The following is a 15,948-nucleotide window of genomic DNA, read 5'->3' on the forward strand; positions in this document are numbered from 1 at the left end:
AAACACGGTAATGCAAGAAGAAACTTAGGGCAGAATGGATACAGAAAAAGAAAGAAAAGGAAAAAAGTGTGTGGGAGGGAACAGCAAGAGATGAGTAAATTCTCCTTCTATTGGGTACAGAATAGAAGAGAACAGTACTATTATATATTGACAATATCTATATAAACAAGCTTTAGGGGACAAAAACTCCTGTGTATATGGGAACAAAGAGGATTTCACAATATTATCAATACATTTCTTAACCAGACCTTTAATATAGCTGGTATGTCAAAAACTTAACTACAGATGAAGTATATGTAGTTCAATGCAAAAACCAAAATCAAATGTACTTAGGGAGCTGGACTGCCTTAAGAGCTCTGGCAAGTGACTCCCCCAATACACAATAATAAGAGTTCGGAATGTCCATCAAGGCAACTGGAACAATGTAAGAAAGGATATGTAACATCAGTCCCATACCCACAAACAAAATCAAAAAGCACCTTCTTGCTAAAGGAGGAAATTTCCTGATACAAAAGGTGACAAACTGATTACAAGGAAATAAAGCTACAGTTGCTCTACTGCCATTTTGGGGTCCAAGGAGAGGGGAGCAAGGAAAGAGAGAAGCTTTTGGCCCTTGATAGGTTGTCAATGGTTTTACTTCCAAAGTCAAGCAGATACACTTGTGTAAGGGTAGAATGCCATAACTTGTGCAGATATGCTACATTGAGGAATATTTAGGTATAAGCAGAAACTCAGTACAGAAACTTAGAAAACAACCAATAATAGTAAATTATTCTCTGGTGCCTTTCCCAGTTATTGTCACAAGCAGTAGTTTTTCCTCATCACACTGATACACATAACAGCTCATGTTAACCATGGTTAATAAAGAAGAGCCATTGAGAAACAGTTGTTTGAATAAGGTGCCCATAATATACTGATACCCAAACAGAAGCATATTTGAAGAATATTCAGTTGTATGTGCATCAGAAGGTGTCAAACTTGGTATGCATTCTCCAACATTTCAAAATCCACTGGCAATCAAGCTGGTCTATCTGGATCATTATATGTCTGAGGCTTGAAGCCATCCTATACTTTCAGTCTGGCAAGGTATCAGGAGGCAGATTTAATATTTTTACTGTAAAGTATATTTCTAATTGGAGCAAACACTGCCACTAGTTCTGTGTTTCCAAGCAGACATCAGGGTAAGAAGAGATATCAAAGGAGCCTTTGCAGCCCTTACAGGCTTTGCACAGGATTGATTTTCTGTCCTGGTATTGCATCAATTTTACTATTATGTGTTTCAGTCTGTCACCATTAGGAAGGCTGAGTATGGGAGCTTAATCTGCCCTTTCAGTTTCCAAAGTAAAGTTTCTCAGGAAGGGCCCAGAGAACTCTCGAAATAAGGAGGGGTGTCTTGCATGGGGCTTCAGTTCCCTCTGGCCTTCCAATGACTTGCAGATTACACCTATGGACCCTATTATCCACGACCTTCAGTTTATCAGCAATCCAGGACTGTATGACCCTTAGCTGTCTGGACCTCAGCATTCTCCTCTTCCTGGATCCCAGAGCTAGTACCCTGGGTCTCTACCTCCAATAGGCAGGTTTCAGATATATCTTACATACTTTTAAACTCATACTGGTTGTAAATGTGAATGTACTAATTTAATGTGTGTGGGATTACATATGTAAATTTAACACCAATGTGATTTAGTTATGCTCACTTGGGAAAAAAACTAATTATCTAAAATATGTTCATTTTGGATATTAATGTTGCATTCATGTATTTTTCTGCAAAGAGCATACTGGGCCAAAATCAGCTCTCAATAAAATTTGTAGCATCCCCTTTGGAATCGGTCGGGTTGTACTGAGGTAACTGCAATAGTGCCAACTTTGAGAATTCAAAAATCATGAGTCAGGCCTAAAATAAAATTATGAGATTGCCTTAAAAATCATGGGTCATGAAATTCTCACCTAATCACATGAATCCCAGATCTGGGGCTTTAAGAAAAAGTTGACTATCATGAGACTTGCAATAAAATCATAAGAGTTGGCAACACTGTAATTGAGAGTAAAAATTAGCCCACTATATCACACATATTGTAATGAACCTGCACGCATTTTACTGGACATTGTGTTACCAGTGAAACCTCCAGCCAGTGAAGGTCTCCATAATCACAACATTGGAAAGGACAGTGTTGTTAGAGGGGACTATAAGGAAATTGGACACTGCATTATAGCTTGGATATTTACGAATGTTCTGCAAACAGCTGTGGAGGGTAGGGTCAGCATAGGGATAGGCCTGAACCAGACACAGGTTCTGGACAAAAGATTTAACTCAGGCCAAGACATCTGCAAGCCACTGTATGGTTGCTTCTAAGAGAGGGGTGGCCTGGAGTGAGTATCTATGACACTAAGCCAAAGGAGCCCCACCTTCATACCCTTGTACTGGACTGCCCTTAGAGGCTGCTGTTCGTTGTGTTTACCTCGTTTTGTGTTGTAACTTAAAGAAATTGTTTCTTGGGGATTTGCACTGTATGTAATAACTCTAGTAAATAAATCCTCTGGCTTATTTAAAGTGTGAGAGAGTTTTTGTGAACCTACCAAAAGCCAGAACCTCAAGAGCCTAGTGCTTGAAATGTCTACAGTGCTTGCACCCAAGTGTGCAGTATACCTAATATACTACCAAACATTAGAGGGGACTGGTGTACCACAGCACTCACAGTAACACTCTGCAATGGCATTGGTTAGATCAGTGGTTCCCAAACTTGTTCCACCGCTTGTGCAGGAAAAGCCCCTGCCGGGCTGGTTTGTTTACCTGCCGCGTCTGCAGGTTCGGCAGATCGCAGCTCCCAGTGGCTGCGGTTCGCTGCTCCAGGCCAATGGGAGCTGCTGGAAGCGGCGCGGGCTGAGGGATGTACTGGCCGCCATTTCCAGCAGCTCCCATTGGCCTGGAGCAGCGAACTGCGGCCGCTGGGAGCTGCGATCGGCCGAATCTGCGGACGCAGCAGGTAAACAAACCAGCCCGGCAGGGGATTTTTCCTGCACAAGCAGCGGAACAAGTTTGGAAACCACTGGGTTAGAGTATACAGTATTGTTTGAAATTCTGGTTTCTTAAGGAGAGTTGATTTCTTTGGGCCATTTTATAAAAGGAGGAATTTACATGTACTCTTTGGTGAGGCCTATTAATATTTGAAACTTTAATAAATGACATAATCAGGATAACAAGTATTTTGGTGGAATATGTTTTAAAAAGAAAATGCATGTATATGGGTGCACATGCACAGTTAATAAAAATACAAAAGCACTGGGGGAAAAAACCCCTCAGTCTTTTTTAATAGTTTTGTTTTCTGTTTAATACTCCTATATTTATTTTCTTTTTTTATTGTAACAGGTAGTGACCTAGGAAGTGATGATATCATAGCAGGGAATGTAAGCAAATATGCCGTTCTCCCAGCTGGTTACTATGGACAGCCTAAAAAAGGACATCTTATATTTGATGCCTGTTTTGAAAGTGGTAAGCTCCCTCAGTGTTACTGTATATTGTTACTGAACTGACAGTGTACAGATATTTATAATATTACTCTGCATCTGTAGAAAAAATAAATTGTATCTTAAATTTGTGAAAGAGATTTGTTTCAAATACAACTTCATTTACGAATGTGAATAGTCCCATTGACTTCAGTGGGATTGTTCAATGAAGTCAATGGGAGTATTCATCTAAATAAGAGACCTCATTCAAAGTCCACAGAATTCAATGAAAATTTTCTCATTGTCTTCAGTGACATTTGCATCAGGCCCAAGGTGAGCATGATTTTGCTGAAATCTTTGTTGCAGCATGGAAGTACATAGACTCGTAGGACTGGAAGGACCTCGAGAGGTCATCTAGTCTAGTCCCCTGCACTCATGTCAAGGCTAAGTATTATCTGAACCATCCCTCACAGGTGTTTGTCTAATCTGCTCTTAAAAATCTCCGGTGCTGAAGACTCCACAACCTTCCTATATATTTGACTTTTATTCTTTCAAATGGTTTGGAATGAAACACTTTTAGATTAAAATCACACTACTTTTTTAATTCAAGATGTCTTGTCAATTTCACTTCCAGGTTCACATGCACAAGCACATATTGCAAAGTTTGGGTTGCAAAATTTTACAGGGGAATATTTATTTATCTGATCTTAGGTTTTATAACTTAAAAGTTTTGACCCCATTTCACCTGACTAAATTTCTTTAAATTTAAGTCTTATTTAGGGCTCTAATGGCCTTATCCTGAACTATTCAAATTAATGGAAGCTGTGCCGTTAACGTCAATGGGTGCAAGGAATGTACTGCAAATTGAAAGGCAAATTATTTTTACAAATGTTATATTTAGGGTGTTAGTTTAAAGAAGAATTTTAACTCGATTCATGTGTATATATATATTACATAATATATTTTAAAATTTTGTGTTACATGTATGCATAAGGCTCCAAATTTTAGCTTAAATCTGTTATTACTAGCTTACAGACACACACAGCACTGTTAAACACCATATGTACAAAAGGCATTTGGCAGGCTAAGCTATGGTTTCCAGCATGGTTTATGTGAGAGGTGCTGGTAATGCCAAAACTACTAGTGTCTCCTAAAATAAGCTTTTTATGAAGAATTACGTCCCTCTGGGTGGACTACTGGCTGCCAGTTTTAGATAAATATTAAATTGAATTATTTAAATCCATTGATTAAAATTATATAAAAAGCGTAAGTGTTGCAGTGAATAATATAGAATATCTTTCTTTTTTTAAAACTATGCCTATGAAGGCTCAGAAAGTGCTTAAATACTATATTTAATAAATTTAGAGTATGTGTCTTTAGAGTATATAAACTGTTGTTTGATCATTGTTATAAGTTTATGATTCTAGAATCAGAAAATGGCAGTATAATTTATTAAACTAACTGGTATAAGCTGAGAAATTCATTATATTGTTTTAAATTACTGTGGAATGAAAAGGATCAATAGTACCCTGTTCTATGAAGTTAAAATGTTGATAATTAGATGTGTTTAATTCCACTCTTTAGAAATTGGAATTAGTTATTCTTAAACTTTAAAAAAAATTAATTCCTGCAAGAGGTGGCAGCTTTCATACTTAATGTATGGATTTTGACAATTTTATAAAAGGCAGATGATAGATGAATTATAGGATACTTCAGATGATTATTGATAGTGGTAAAATTTTCTGCTCCCTTCTAGCAATGCAACACCATTAGTTAACCATTAAAATGCAACGTGTGGTGCAATAGCAGGTAAGAACCTTGGGTGCCACTTTAGTAGAGGTAATAGCTCAACGCAATTCATCCTCTTGGGATTTCCTATCCGCTGTGTAGTAAATACTATAAAATTCTTATTGATTTGAAAATGGTCCTGTGGTATTAATTGTGGACCCAGCAGGTATGTAACAGGAGGTACACTAAAGAAAGATATAGAGACAGATAGAATTAAGGGGTTCCCACTGAGACTGAAACCTGTTTTACCCATTATGTTGTTGATATTATTAAATAAAGGCATTTTAATGAAACCTGAGATTTCCAGCTTCCTTAAAAATACTATAGGTCTGTTGGTTACAAGATATGAAGGATCTTGTAAATATTTTATTAGATAATAAACGCAATGTAATATTGCAAAAAGCAGTTCATATTATACTACAGAATTAGGGAGAAGAGATCAGAAGTCTTTCCAGAACAGGAAAAGGACATCAAACCTGCAGACAGAGAAAGTTAAGCACATGTAGCTGAAATATTACTTATTTTGCTTTCATTTTTAGAATGTTTTTCATTTTTTGTACTAAATAATGGTGACAAATATGTGTTGGCATTATAATTAGTAGAGGTATAATGACATTTTTAATACAATTCAAGAAACAAAACTCCAGCCTCCAGGAGCTTAAAGTTTCTTCTATTTGATAGATTCTCTTGCTGTGAGTTGTATTTACTTAATCAGTGAATACCAGAACTATTTTAGATACTTTTATGGCATCAGTCACCACAATGTCTGAGTATCTCATAATCTTTAATGAAGTTAGTAATAGCAATAAGCATCTGTCCATCTCGAAAAGCTATGGTGTAAGCAACAAAGCAGTTCAGTTACCATAGTATTGTCAGCGGCTAAAAAGTCCAATTCTCAAGCAGCAATCCTTGCAACAAATAGAGCAGACACAGGGCACAGGTCCAGAGGATGAAGCCAGTGCATTGCTAGCGCTTGAGGCCTGCTGTGCTTTCCTCTTACTCTTTTCTCTCTCTCAACCACCTCTTTTCAGACTCTTGGACTCTATGGCCACCATAGCACACCAGTTTAGCCTATTGCTAGCAGTGTCTCCCAGACTGCAGAGTTGATGTTATAAGTTTGGACGTCCCTCTTTCAAATATTATTAAACCTGAGCCTAAGTCAGCCTACTGGCCTTGAAGCATCTGCAAGTTCTTTATACAAGAGATCCTTTGGAATGCATCGTTCATCCATCCAGTGCAGATAGCCAAGCCAACAGAGATGTCTGTTTTGAGAGTAGTGATTAGACTTGGCATTTTTGCTTTCTCAAATACTTGAAGAGTCAGGAATTTTGGCTTTCCCATTTGATATTTAGAAATCAGCAAAGATAGTGGGTGTGGATGGTGTCTAGCCTCCTCTCATGCCTGCTGTAGGAGGTCTAGGTGTCTAGGTGTTGCCAACATACAGTAATGTGCTCAGAATGCAAGTCTGGTAGACCCATATCTTGATGTTCAGTGATAGGTTCCTGTTATCTCATACATGTTTGGACAGTTGGCCAAATGCGGTCACTGTCTTTGTGATGTGAGAATTAAGCTTGTCATCTACAGCTAAGTTATCTGATATAATTGATCCCAGATAGTGGAACTTGTGCACTACTTCTAGCAAGATATTAGCTGTTGAAACTTCTGGTGCAGACAAACACACCTGGTGCTGTAATCATTGTCTTCTTTAGACCAATGATTAATCCAGATTTATCACAAGCCAGCACAAAACTATTGCAAAGTTGCTGGATTTCGTTTTCACTGTGTGCAACAAGTACTGTGTTGTCAGTGAAAAGAAGTTCTCATCAGCAGATTTTGATGCTGCTTTTTGCTCTTAGATATGCAGTGTTGAAACGTTTTCCCTTGATCTTGCATGGAGGCATATACCTTTGGTGTTAGATGAGAAAGCAAGATGAAGTAGCAGAGAAAAGAATATACCAAAGAGGATTGGTGTCAAAACACATTCCTGATTGATACCGCTGTCAGACTGATCATCATCCCACTGGACTGTTGCCTTCATACTGTCACAGAAGGATCAAATCAGACTGAGGAAGAGTGGAGGACAACCAATTCTCTAGCACCTGGAAAATGCCCTTTCTGCAGACCAAGTCAAAAACCTTTGTGACATCTATGATGGCCACGTAGAGAGGTTTTCCTTGTTCTTGACACTTTTCTTGAAGTTCCCGTAGTGTGAAGACTACCTTGATAGCTGATGTACTGACAGGGAAGCTGAACTGATTTGCTGGATATATACATTCAGCAAGAACTTGTAGGCTTTTAAGAATGACTCATGTGAATGCCTTGCCAGTAACACTAAGGAGAGAAATTCCTCTATAGCTGTTGCAATCACTCTAGTCTCCTTTTGTTTTTGTACAGTGTTATGATGTTGGCATCATAATGTATTTACCCAACCCAGTTTCCAACCTCCTCATCAAGGGTCACATCTCCCTCCCCCCATTTCACCAGTGAGAGATGTCAGACTTCGAAGGAGGAGCTTAAAAGAGGAAAACTCCACTCAATTGGTGGCAGATCAGGGAGGAGAGCAGATCCCCAGTCTGCAGCTCCCAGAACAAGAGCTGACCTAAGGCCAGGGCCAGAACCTTTCAGTCAACCACTGACTGGTAGCCCCTACCCTGGAGGAAGGAGGGCCTGACACTTTCCCTCTTGAGACAGGATTGTCCTTGTTAACTAGTGACCCTGGCTGGTGTCAAGATCCCAACAAGGGCAGTGAGGACCAAGGGTCAGAGCAAGGACAAACCTGAGGCTGGAGTAGCTGAGGAGTTTGTAATCGGGTTCCAGACCAGGTCGATATCAATGGTCAGAGTCTGAGTGAGGTTTTAGGGTCTGAGTCAGGAGGCGAAGTCCAAATCAAGCCAAGATCAAAGCCAGGAATTCAGGAGCAAGGAGCATGAAAAGTCATGGCAGCTACAGAGATCTGCACTGTTGCCTGGACACTACCTGGAATGCCCCTGAGGCTTATACAGGGCAGGGAGCCAAGATGCTGCTGTCTGTCAAACACTTGAGGTGGAACTTTGCGTGGTCTGTGTCCACAGTGGGTCATGGGAAGTGGAGTGCAAACTAGTCACAGCTGCCACTGGGTGGCAAACTGGAGGTGTGAGCTTCCTGGTAGCTCCACAGGCTTGGGTTCTAGAGCCTGGTAGCTCCACAGGCTTGGGTTCTGGGGCCTTACAGCTGGGGCCACAGTTGATTCAAAGCCTCTTTGAAGGATGTGAGCTTTAGCATACCCAGGGGGCAATCTGTTTGTTTTGTTGTGTTTTCTGACACCCCTGGAAGGGTCAGACTATCCAGGGTTCATCTGGAGGGCTCAGCCTGTTATAACTGGACTGGTGAGACTGCAGATGAGATGACTAGGTGAGAGATTGTTCCTGGCCAAGAGCTAGAGGGTGCCATGGTGTAGGAACTCCAGTGATACCTCATAACACAGCTCTGTAATAGGGAATTGCTATCATCTCATTTTTTAAAAATAGGGAACTGAGGACAGAGAGACTAAATTACTTGTCCAAGATGACAAAGGTGTCAGTGATAGAGCAGAAACTGAAGCTGGGTCTCTGACAGCCCAGGCTAGTATGCTAACCGCTGTGCCATCCTTTCTCTAGTAGTAGTAATATCTCTCAAACCACTAGACATTTTTTTTAAGTGTGCCCACTGTATTACCATAGCTATAGCCCAGTGAGAATACAGATTTTTCTGGTGCGATTTTACTATTGTTTGTTAAGTAACATAAGATAATTTTAGGGGGATACCAGTTTCATTGGGAGCCAGTGCAGTAATTTCAGGTGGAAACAGTAGTGTGGTTATCTGTGCATATGATCAGTGAAAATAAAATAACTTTCACTTTTGAAATCCTACAGGTTAGATGAAAAAGAATATTTAGATTAATTGTAGTTTCTCTTTTCTGCCCTACATTAATAGATCAAAATATCAATTCACAGCTGGTCCAGTGGATTATCAGCAGTATGATGTTCTACCATGTTCATGCTTCACCTATCTGGGCCAGTAAAGGTTGGGAGCCTATCAGAGGCACAAGGCTCCTGGGGAAAGGATGGGTTTGCTCTCACTGTATCAACAATATCTTTCTGATTGTATCAAGACAGAACTTTGATGTATAAATGTTCTTCAAGGTAACTTGGAGTGTGTACCTGACCTCTTCAACACGACCCAGGAATACATATTTCAGGCATTTTATGGTTGGAGTTTAAATTATTTCAAAGATCAGCATGGATCCGGAGGCCACACTGGAAGGTGTGTGGCTTCTGATTCACTGGTTCGAGTTCTGTGCCAAGACACTGCTCCATAGTGTTTGGGTTGCTCTCTCCATTATTCATCATAGTAGACAGCCAAGCTAATTAATGTCTGCAGACTCCTTTTTTTCTTGCTGGCCTTGCCTTCCTGCCTTTGGGGCTCAGTTTCCTACTCTTGATCTTAGAGACAGCAGTTGCAAGTTCCTTAATTTTTTCTCTCAGAAGTGGCTGAAAGCAGAATGTCCAGTCAATACCCAAAATCTGACTTCCCATTCACTTCCACAATTTTGGGACTGATCCGCTTATTCAGACTACTCTGAAGAGGATTCAGTGTCAAGAATCAAGTAGATTTCACTTCAGTCTTCCTCTCTGTCATCACAAGAGAAGGCCTCTATGCAAGATCCAAGAGAAGGGTACCAGTCCCACTTAGACACCTTTTTGCCTCCTGCTTCGACCCAGACATCTGGCAGAATGAGAAACATAGATGCAATCCTTCATCAGCATGGATATGATTAACAGACCAATTTTAGCAGCCACTCCTTGCGTAGATCAGGATGCAAGATAAGCTAAAGGAGAAGCAGGAAGCCCAGAGGAAGAATGCAAAAAGTAAAAAAAAACAGTGTTCATTGCTGTGGTCTCCCACCCTGAAGCTCTCTTGGCCTATGGCTAATGGATGTGAGATGAGATTTCCAGAGAGAGAGGTGCATAAACCTTCTTTCAGACTGAACCAAATCCCTTAGTACAGAAGGAGAAACAAGTTACCTCCTCAACCAGGAAAATCTACGTGGACAGAGTATTCCCATAACGATTATTTTCCCATCTCAGGTCCAATGCTGACATGCTCCTTCTAGGATTAGAAAACTTACATTTATCAACTCTGCACACAAAAGATAGTGTATAGAAAGGAGAGAACTCCATAGCCTATGAGGTATAATCTGAACAGGAAATGCTGCTAGCCCTTTCAGATGTAATTTCTCTCGTTACCTCTTTCTAGGAAAATCAGTATACTATGGTTATGGTGCTCTCCAATGCCTTCAGATTATATAAGCAGTGATTCCTAAGACATCCAGTGTTCTATACAGAGCAATCCTCTTTGAGTTGCCTGAGAATCTCTCTATTATCAAGGCTACATAACGAAATACACTTTCTAGGAGGTATTGTTTCATATTCTCTGTGTATATATAAAGTCTGCTGCAGTTTCCACGGTATGCATCCGATGAAGTGAGCTGTAGCTCACGAAAGCTTATGCTCAAATAAATTGGTTAGTCTCTAAGGTGCCACAAGTACTCCTTTTCTTTTTTCTCACTTTAGTCATCTCCAGATTGGAGTCAGACATTAAGTACATTTAACAGTTCAAACTCTTGTTTTCACTCCACTGAAGGTTTAATACCACAGTCCCACCACCAGTTGGTGTCAGTAGCTGGTCAGCTAATTCCTTGCTAAAGTGAATAATGCCAATTGAGATTCCTGCACAGATGCACCTTCTGGCCTCGGTAAAATACCAGATTAGAGAGGGGAAAAACCCATTACAATGGATTATATGTACCATCTTCTGTTAGTGTGGTATTGTTAACTACATTATGATGTCTGGTTTCTCCTCTTATATGTCTCCCACACATACAAAAATTGTAGGGGAAACTTTGGAAAACATTTCAGTTATTTAGATAATTAAATGTGGATTTAGGTGCCTAATTTTATGTACCTAAATTTGAAAATGTAGGCCTAAATACTTGCAAAGAAACTGTGGATATTTGGGACAAAATTTTCTATCACCCCCTTAACTAGGCTTCTGTTTTTGCAGTGCCCGTTACATGAAAGTACAGGTAAAATTTAAATGCAAATCATTTTGGCGATAAAACTGGAGGACAGTTTAAAAATCTGGCCCTTTATAATAAACACTTGAAAATGAATTTGTGCATGGTTAGTATCATATCCATTTTAATCAATGTGCTTTGGCAGGACAACCTGTTTGGACTTTGGTGATATGTTTTTAGAAGTGTTTGCATGTCTTCTAGTCAGTCTGAATCTTTGTAGGAAATCTTTGGTAGAAATAAATTGGAAAGGAATTTCTTTATTTCACTATCTTCACAGCATCAAATACATTCTGTGTAGTAGCTTAATTATGGAAAAACAAATATTTTGGACTTTCTGAATTCAGTACCTTGTGGTTTCCTTGCAACGTAGTAAATCTATCCCTGTGTTAAGGACAGTGTGTGAGATCTTAGCAGCTCAGCTTAATTTGGATGAGAATGATTAGGGGCATGGAAAAACTCTCATATAAAAAAAGATTGAAAAGATCTGCACTGTTCATTTTAGTGAAGAGTTTAGTAAGGGGGCATGATAAAAGTACACAAAAAGATTAATAGTATATTAAAGGAAGGGTGGGAACTTCTATTCACACTTTCTCATAATACATTTCAAAGGGACAGTCAATAAAATTGAAATAATAAAGGGGAATACTTTTATACGCAATGCATAATTAGAGTATGGAACCCATTGCTACGAGATATCATTGAGGCAAAGAGGTTAGCAGAATTTAAAATGTTCAGACTTTTATATGGATAACAAGAATATCCAGAGGTCTAATAGTAAATATTAAAAAAAAAAAAAAAGGTCTAGCAGAGATATAAACCATCATTGTTCAGGGCATAAGCCAACCTCCAACTTGCGTGGTTCACAGAAATTTTCCCCTGGGGGCAGGTCATTCTGCCTACTACAGGTTTTCTTGCACTTTCATCTGAAGAAGCTACATTGGCCACTGTCAGAGACTAGATAAATCACTGATCTGATTCAATATGGTAATTCTTATCATCCTAATGAGTAACAGAGCTACCCTAGTGGTTTTTCTGTAGATATAGGGCTTGTCTACACTTACCAGAGGATTGATGCTGCGGCGATCAATGCATTGGCCCGCCAATCGCTCTCTCATCGACTCCTGTACTCCACCTGAGCGAGAAGAGTAAAGGGAGTAGTGTGGACCCCGCAGTAAGTAGATCTAAGCTATGTCGATTTGAGTTATGCTATTCACGTAACTCAAATTGCATAGCTTAGATCGACTTTTCCCTTTAGTGTAGGCAAGGCCATAGCAAATTAGAGAATGTTCTTGTATAGTTGTCTTCCTGTTTGTTAATAAAGTTTGTCCTTGTCCACATTAAAAAATTGTCATTGCTTGTCCATTTAATTACACAGGTGCAAATTCCTAATTCAGATGGGCTGCACTGATGCAAAGTTGTGCTTATAAGAACAGCCATACTGGGTCAGACCAATGGTCCATCTAGCCTAGTAGCCTGTCTTCTGATAGTGACCAGTGCCAGGTGCTTCAGAGGGAATGAACAGAACAGGCAGTCATCAAGTGATCATCCCCTGTTGACTGCTTATTTTACTGAAGAGTCTATGGGAGGGATCTACTCAAAGATTTTTGAAAATTGAAGCACACTATATCCACTGGATCACCCCTGTCCACATACCTGTTGACCTCCTCAAAGAATTCCAATAGATTGGTGAGGCATGATTTTCCTTTACAAAAGCAGTGTTGACTCTTCCTCAACAAATCATGTTCATCTATGTGTCTAATAGTTCTGTTCTTTGCTATAGTTTCAACCAATTTTCCCGATACTGAAGTTAGGCTTACTGGCCTGCAATTACCAGGATTGCAGCTGGAGACTTTTTAAAAAATTGGTGTCACATTAACTATCCTCCAGTCATATGGTACACAAACTGATTTAAATGATAGGTTACATTTCCGTTCTGCCATTTTGTATTTGAGTTCCTTCAGAACTCTGAGGTGAATACGATCTGGTTCTGGTGACTTATTACTGTTGAATTCATCAATTTGTTCCAAAACCACCTCTATTGACATGTTGTTCTGAGACACTTCCTCAGATTTGTCATCTAAAAAGAATGACTCAGGTGCGGGAACCTTCCTCACATCCTCTGCAGTGAAGACCGATGCAAAGAATTCATTTAGTTCCTTCAGAATGGTCTTATCTTCCTTGAGTGCTACTTTATCACCTCGATTGTACAGTGGTCCCACTGATTGGCAGGAGTCCTGCTTCTGATGTACCTGAAATGGTTTGGTTTTTTTTGCTGTTAATTTTTGAGTCTTTGGCTAGTTGCTCTTCAAATTCTTTTTTGATCTGACTAATTATACTTTTACACGTGACTTGCCAGAGTTTATGCTACTTTCTATTTTCTTCAGTAGGATTTAACTTCCAGTTTTTAAAGGATGACTTTTTGCCGCTAGCCACTTCTTCCACTTTGTTATTTAGCCATGGTGCCACTTTTTTGGTCCTCTTATGTTTTTTAATTTGGGGTATTTACATTTAATTTCACAAAAAGAAAAGGAGTACTAGTGGCACCTTAGAGACTAACCAATTTATTTGAGCTGCATTCGATGAAGTGAGCTGTAGCTCACGAAAGCTTATGCTCAAATAAATTGGTTAGTCTCTCAGGTGCCACTAGTATTCCTTTTCTTTTTTTGAATACAGACTAACATGGCTGCTACTCTGAAACCTACATTTAATTTGAGCCTCTATTATGGTGTTCTTAAATTTCCATGCAGTTTGCAGGCATTTCACTTTTGTGACTGTATCTTTTAATTTACATTTAACTAGCTTCCTCATTTTTGTGTCGTTCCCCTTTCTGAAGCTAAATGCTACTGTGGTGAGATTCTTTGTTTTTTTTCTCCTCTCACAAGGATGTTAAATTTAATTATATTATGGTGGCTATTAGCAAGCAGTTCAGCTATATTCACCTCTTGGAGCAGATCCCATGCTCCATTTAGGACTAAATTAAGAATTGCTTCTCCCCTTGTGGGTTCCAGGACTAGCTGCTCATGAAGCAGTCGTTTATGGTGTCTAGAAACTATCTCTGTATCCCATCCTGGGGGTGCACATATCCAGTCAATACAGAGTTAGTTGAAATCCCCCATTATTATTAGTGTAACTTTTGAAAAACAGGCCTGTAGTTTAGGTAATCAAATATGGATGTCGGAAGCCTAAACCTAGGCATCTACTTTTAGAAATTTTGGCCTCCATGTCTGGACTTTCTGTTATTTTGACATAGCTGTATCTAATATACCTGCTGCAGTCCCCGCTAAATCATAATTGATTTCCACGAACAACAGTGTTAAAATTGGCTGTGAAGTATTTTTTTTCCTTTTATGTTCATTTTTGACAATTGAAAGAATGAAGTTGTCCCACAGAGGGATATGTATCTCTGATGCAAAAACATTCACAATGTTAAATACATGGACTTTTCACAAGCTTTTTAAAAATGTGTATTTGTGCGTGTTAGTCTCCTGTTATGCTGTTTAAGTGTTAAAAATGTATTATGTTTCTTGAAATTAAAAATGAAGCTGCTCTCTGCTTTTACTCTTATTTAAGCCAGAATGTGGAACTCTGCCAAGAGTCATTAAATCTTCCATCCTCTTTTATAGCAAAAATGTTATGACTGGGTAGGTTGTTTGTTGTGGTCTGTGTTCAAGAGGTCATAATTAACCAAAGTTTTGTAAAATTTCAGATTCAACCTTTAATTACTGTAAATATGATTTTTATTGCATTGATTGGTGTACCACGACCTTATTGTATAAATTACTGACAAATACTGGGTGAGTCTTTTCTTGTTCTACAGGACAAGTGTATATATTCAGATATATTTTGCATTAACAAGTTGATAAAAAGTGCAGTGAAGATGAAGTGAAAATGATATCAATCAGCTGGAGCAAGTTATAATCTATTTTGTATCAAGTGATCTACTTCATTATATTTACTTAATTCTGTTAAACTTTTAAATAATACCCGTCTATAGTTAACTTATTTTTTAACATATAAAACACTTTTTGGGGAGAAAGTCAGACCTGTTGTAAATGGTTGCAACTGCATTGGCGTGAGTGATCCACTCACACCCATCTTAATTTGGCCTTTGAGCTTTACCATAGTAGGTACTGAGAATTACTACACAAACAAGTGTTGGAAGCAGGTATTTCTTTTTTCCTGCATGGAGATGAAATAGCTCTTGTAGGCTGAATAGTAATGAGGGAAGTATTAATCATATACAATAGAATAAAAAGATCTCTAAAAATATATGTTAAAAATAAATAAGCTTTCCTTGAATCTAAAAGGAAAATATATTTACTAGATTTGCTGGAATCCAGCCAAAACCTATCAAAATCTTAAACCTTCAACTGAATAACTGTTAAAAAGAAGATTTTTATTATCTTCTTGAGCATCAATCGTATCATCTAAGTTGTGCATAGTATAATGGAAAGCTCCTTTGGAAATATTTTTCTGCCTCTGATTATTGACCAGTCCCCCAATACTTTGCCTTTTTAAAAATTATTCTAATTTCCTGTTTACCATGTTGAGCAAGATTATGGTTAAGCAGTTGTTTCTAGGCTGCACCTTACCTCTGTTTTTTACACAGAAATCCCCAT

At 38.8% G+C, this 15,948-nt stretch overlaps 1 protein-coding gene across 3 annotated transcripts in view; it reads left to right on the forward strand.

Moving 5' to 3' along the window:
• The window catches only part of BEND5 (BEN domain containing 5), a 1,397,007-nt gene that overhangs the window by 27,656 nt on the left and 1,353,403 nt on the right, over positions 1-15,948 (forward strand). For all 3 annotated transcript variants that reach the window (XM_084637918.1, XM_084637919.1, XM_084637917.1), the window contains exon 2: positions 3,371-3,493. In XM_084637918.1, the coding sequence (XP_084494044.1) occupies positions 3,371-3,493 (123 nt within the window). The remainder of the gene's footprint in view (positions 1-3,370; positions 3,494-15,948) is intronic.

The sequence above is a fragment of the Lepidochelys olivacea genome (assembly GCF_965140295.1).
Source record: "Lepidochelys olivacea isolate rLepOli2 genome assembly, chromosome: 8".
Classification (NCBI taxonomy): Eukaryota; Metazoa; Chordata; order Testudines; family Cheloniidae; genus Lepidochelys; species Lepidochelys olivacea.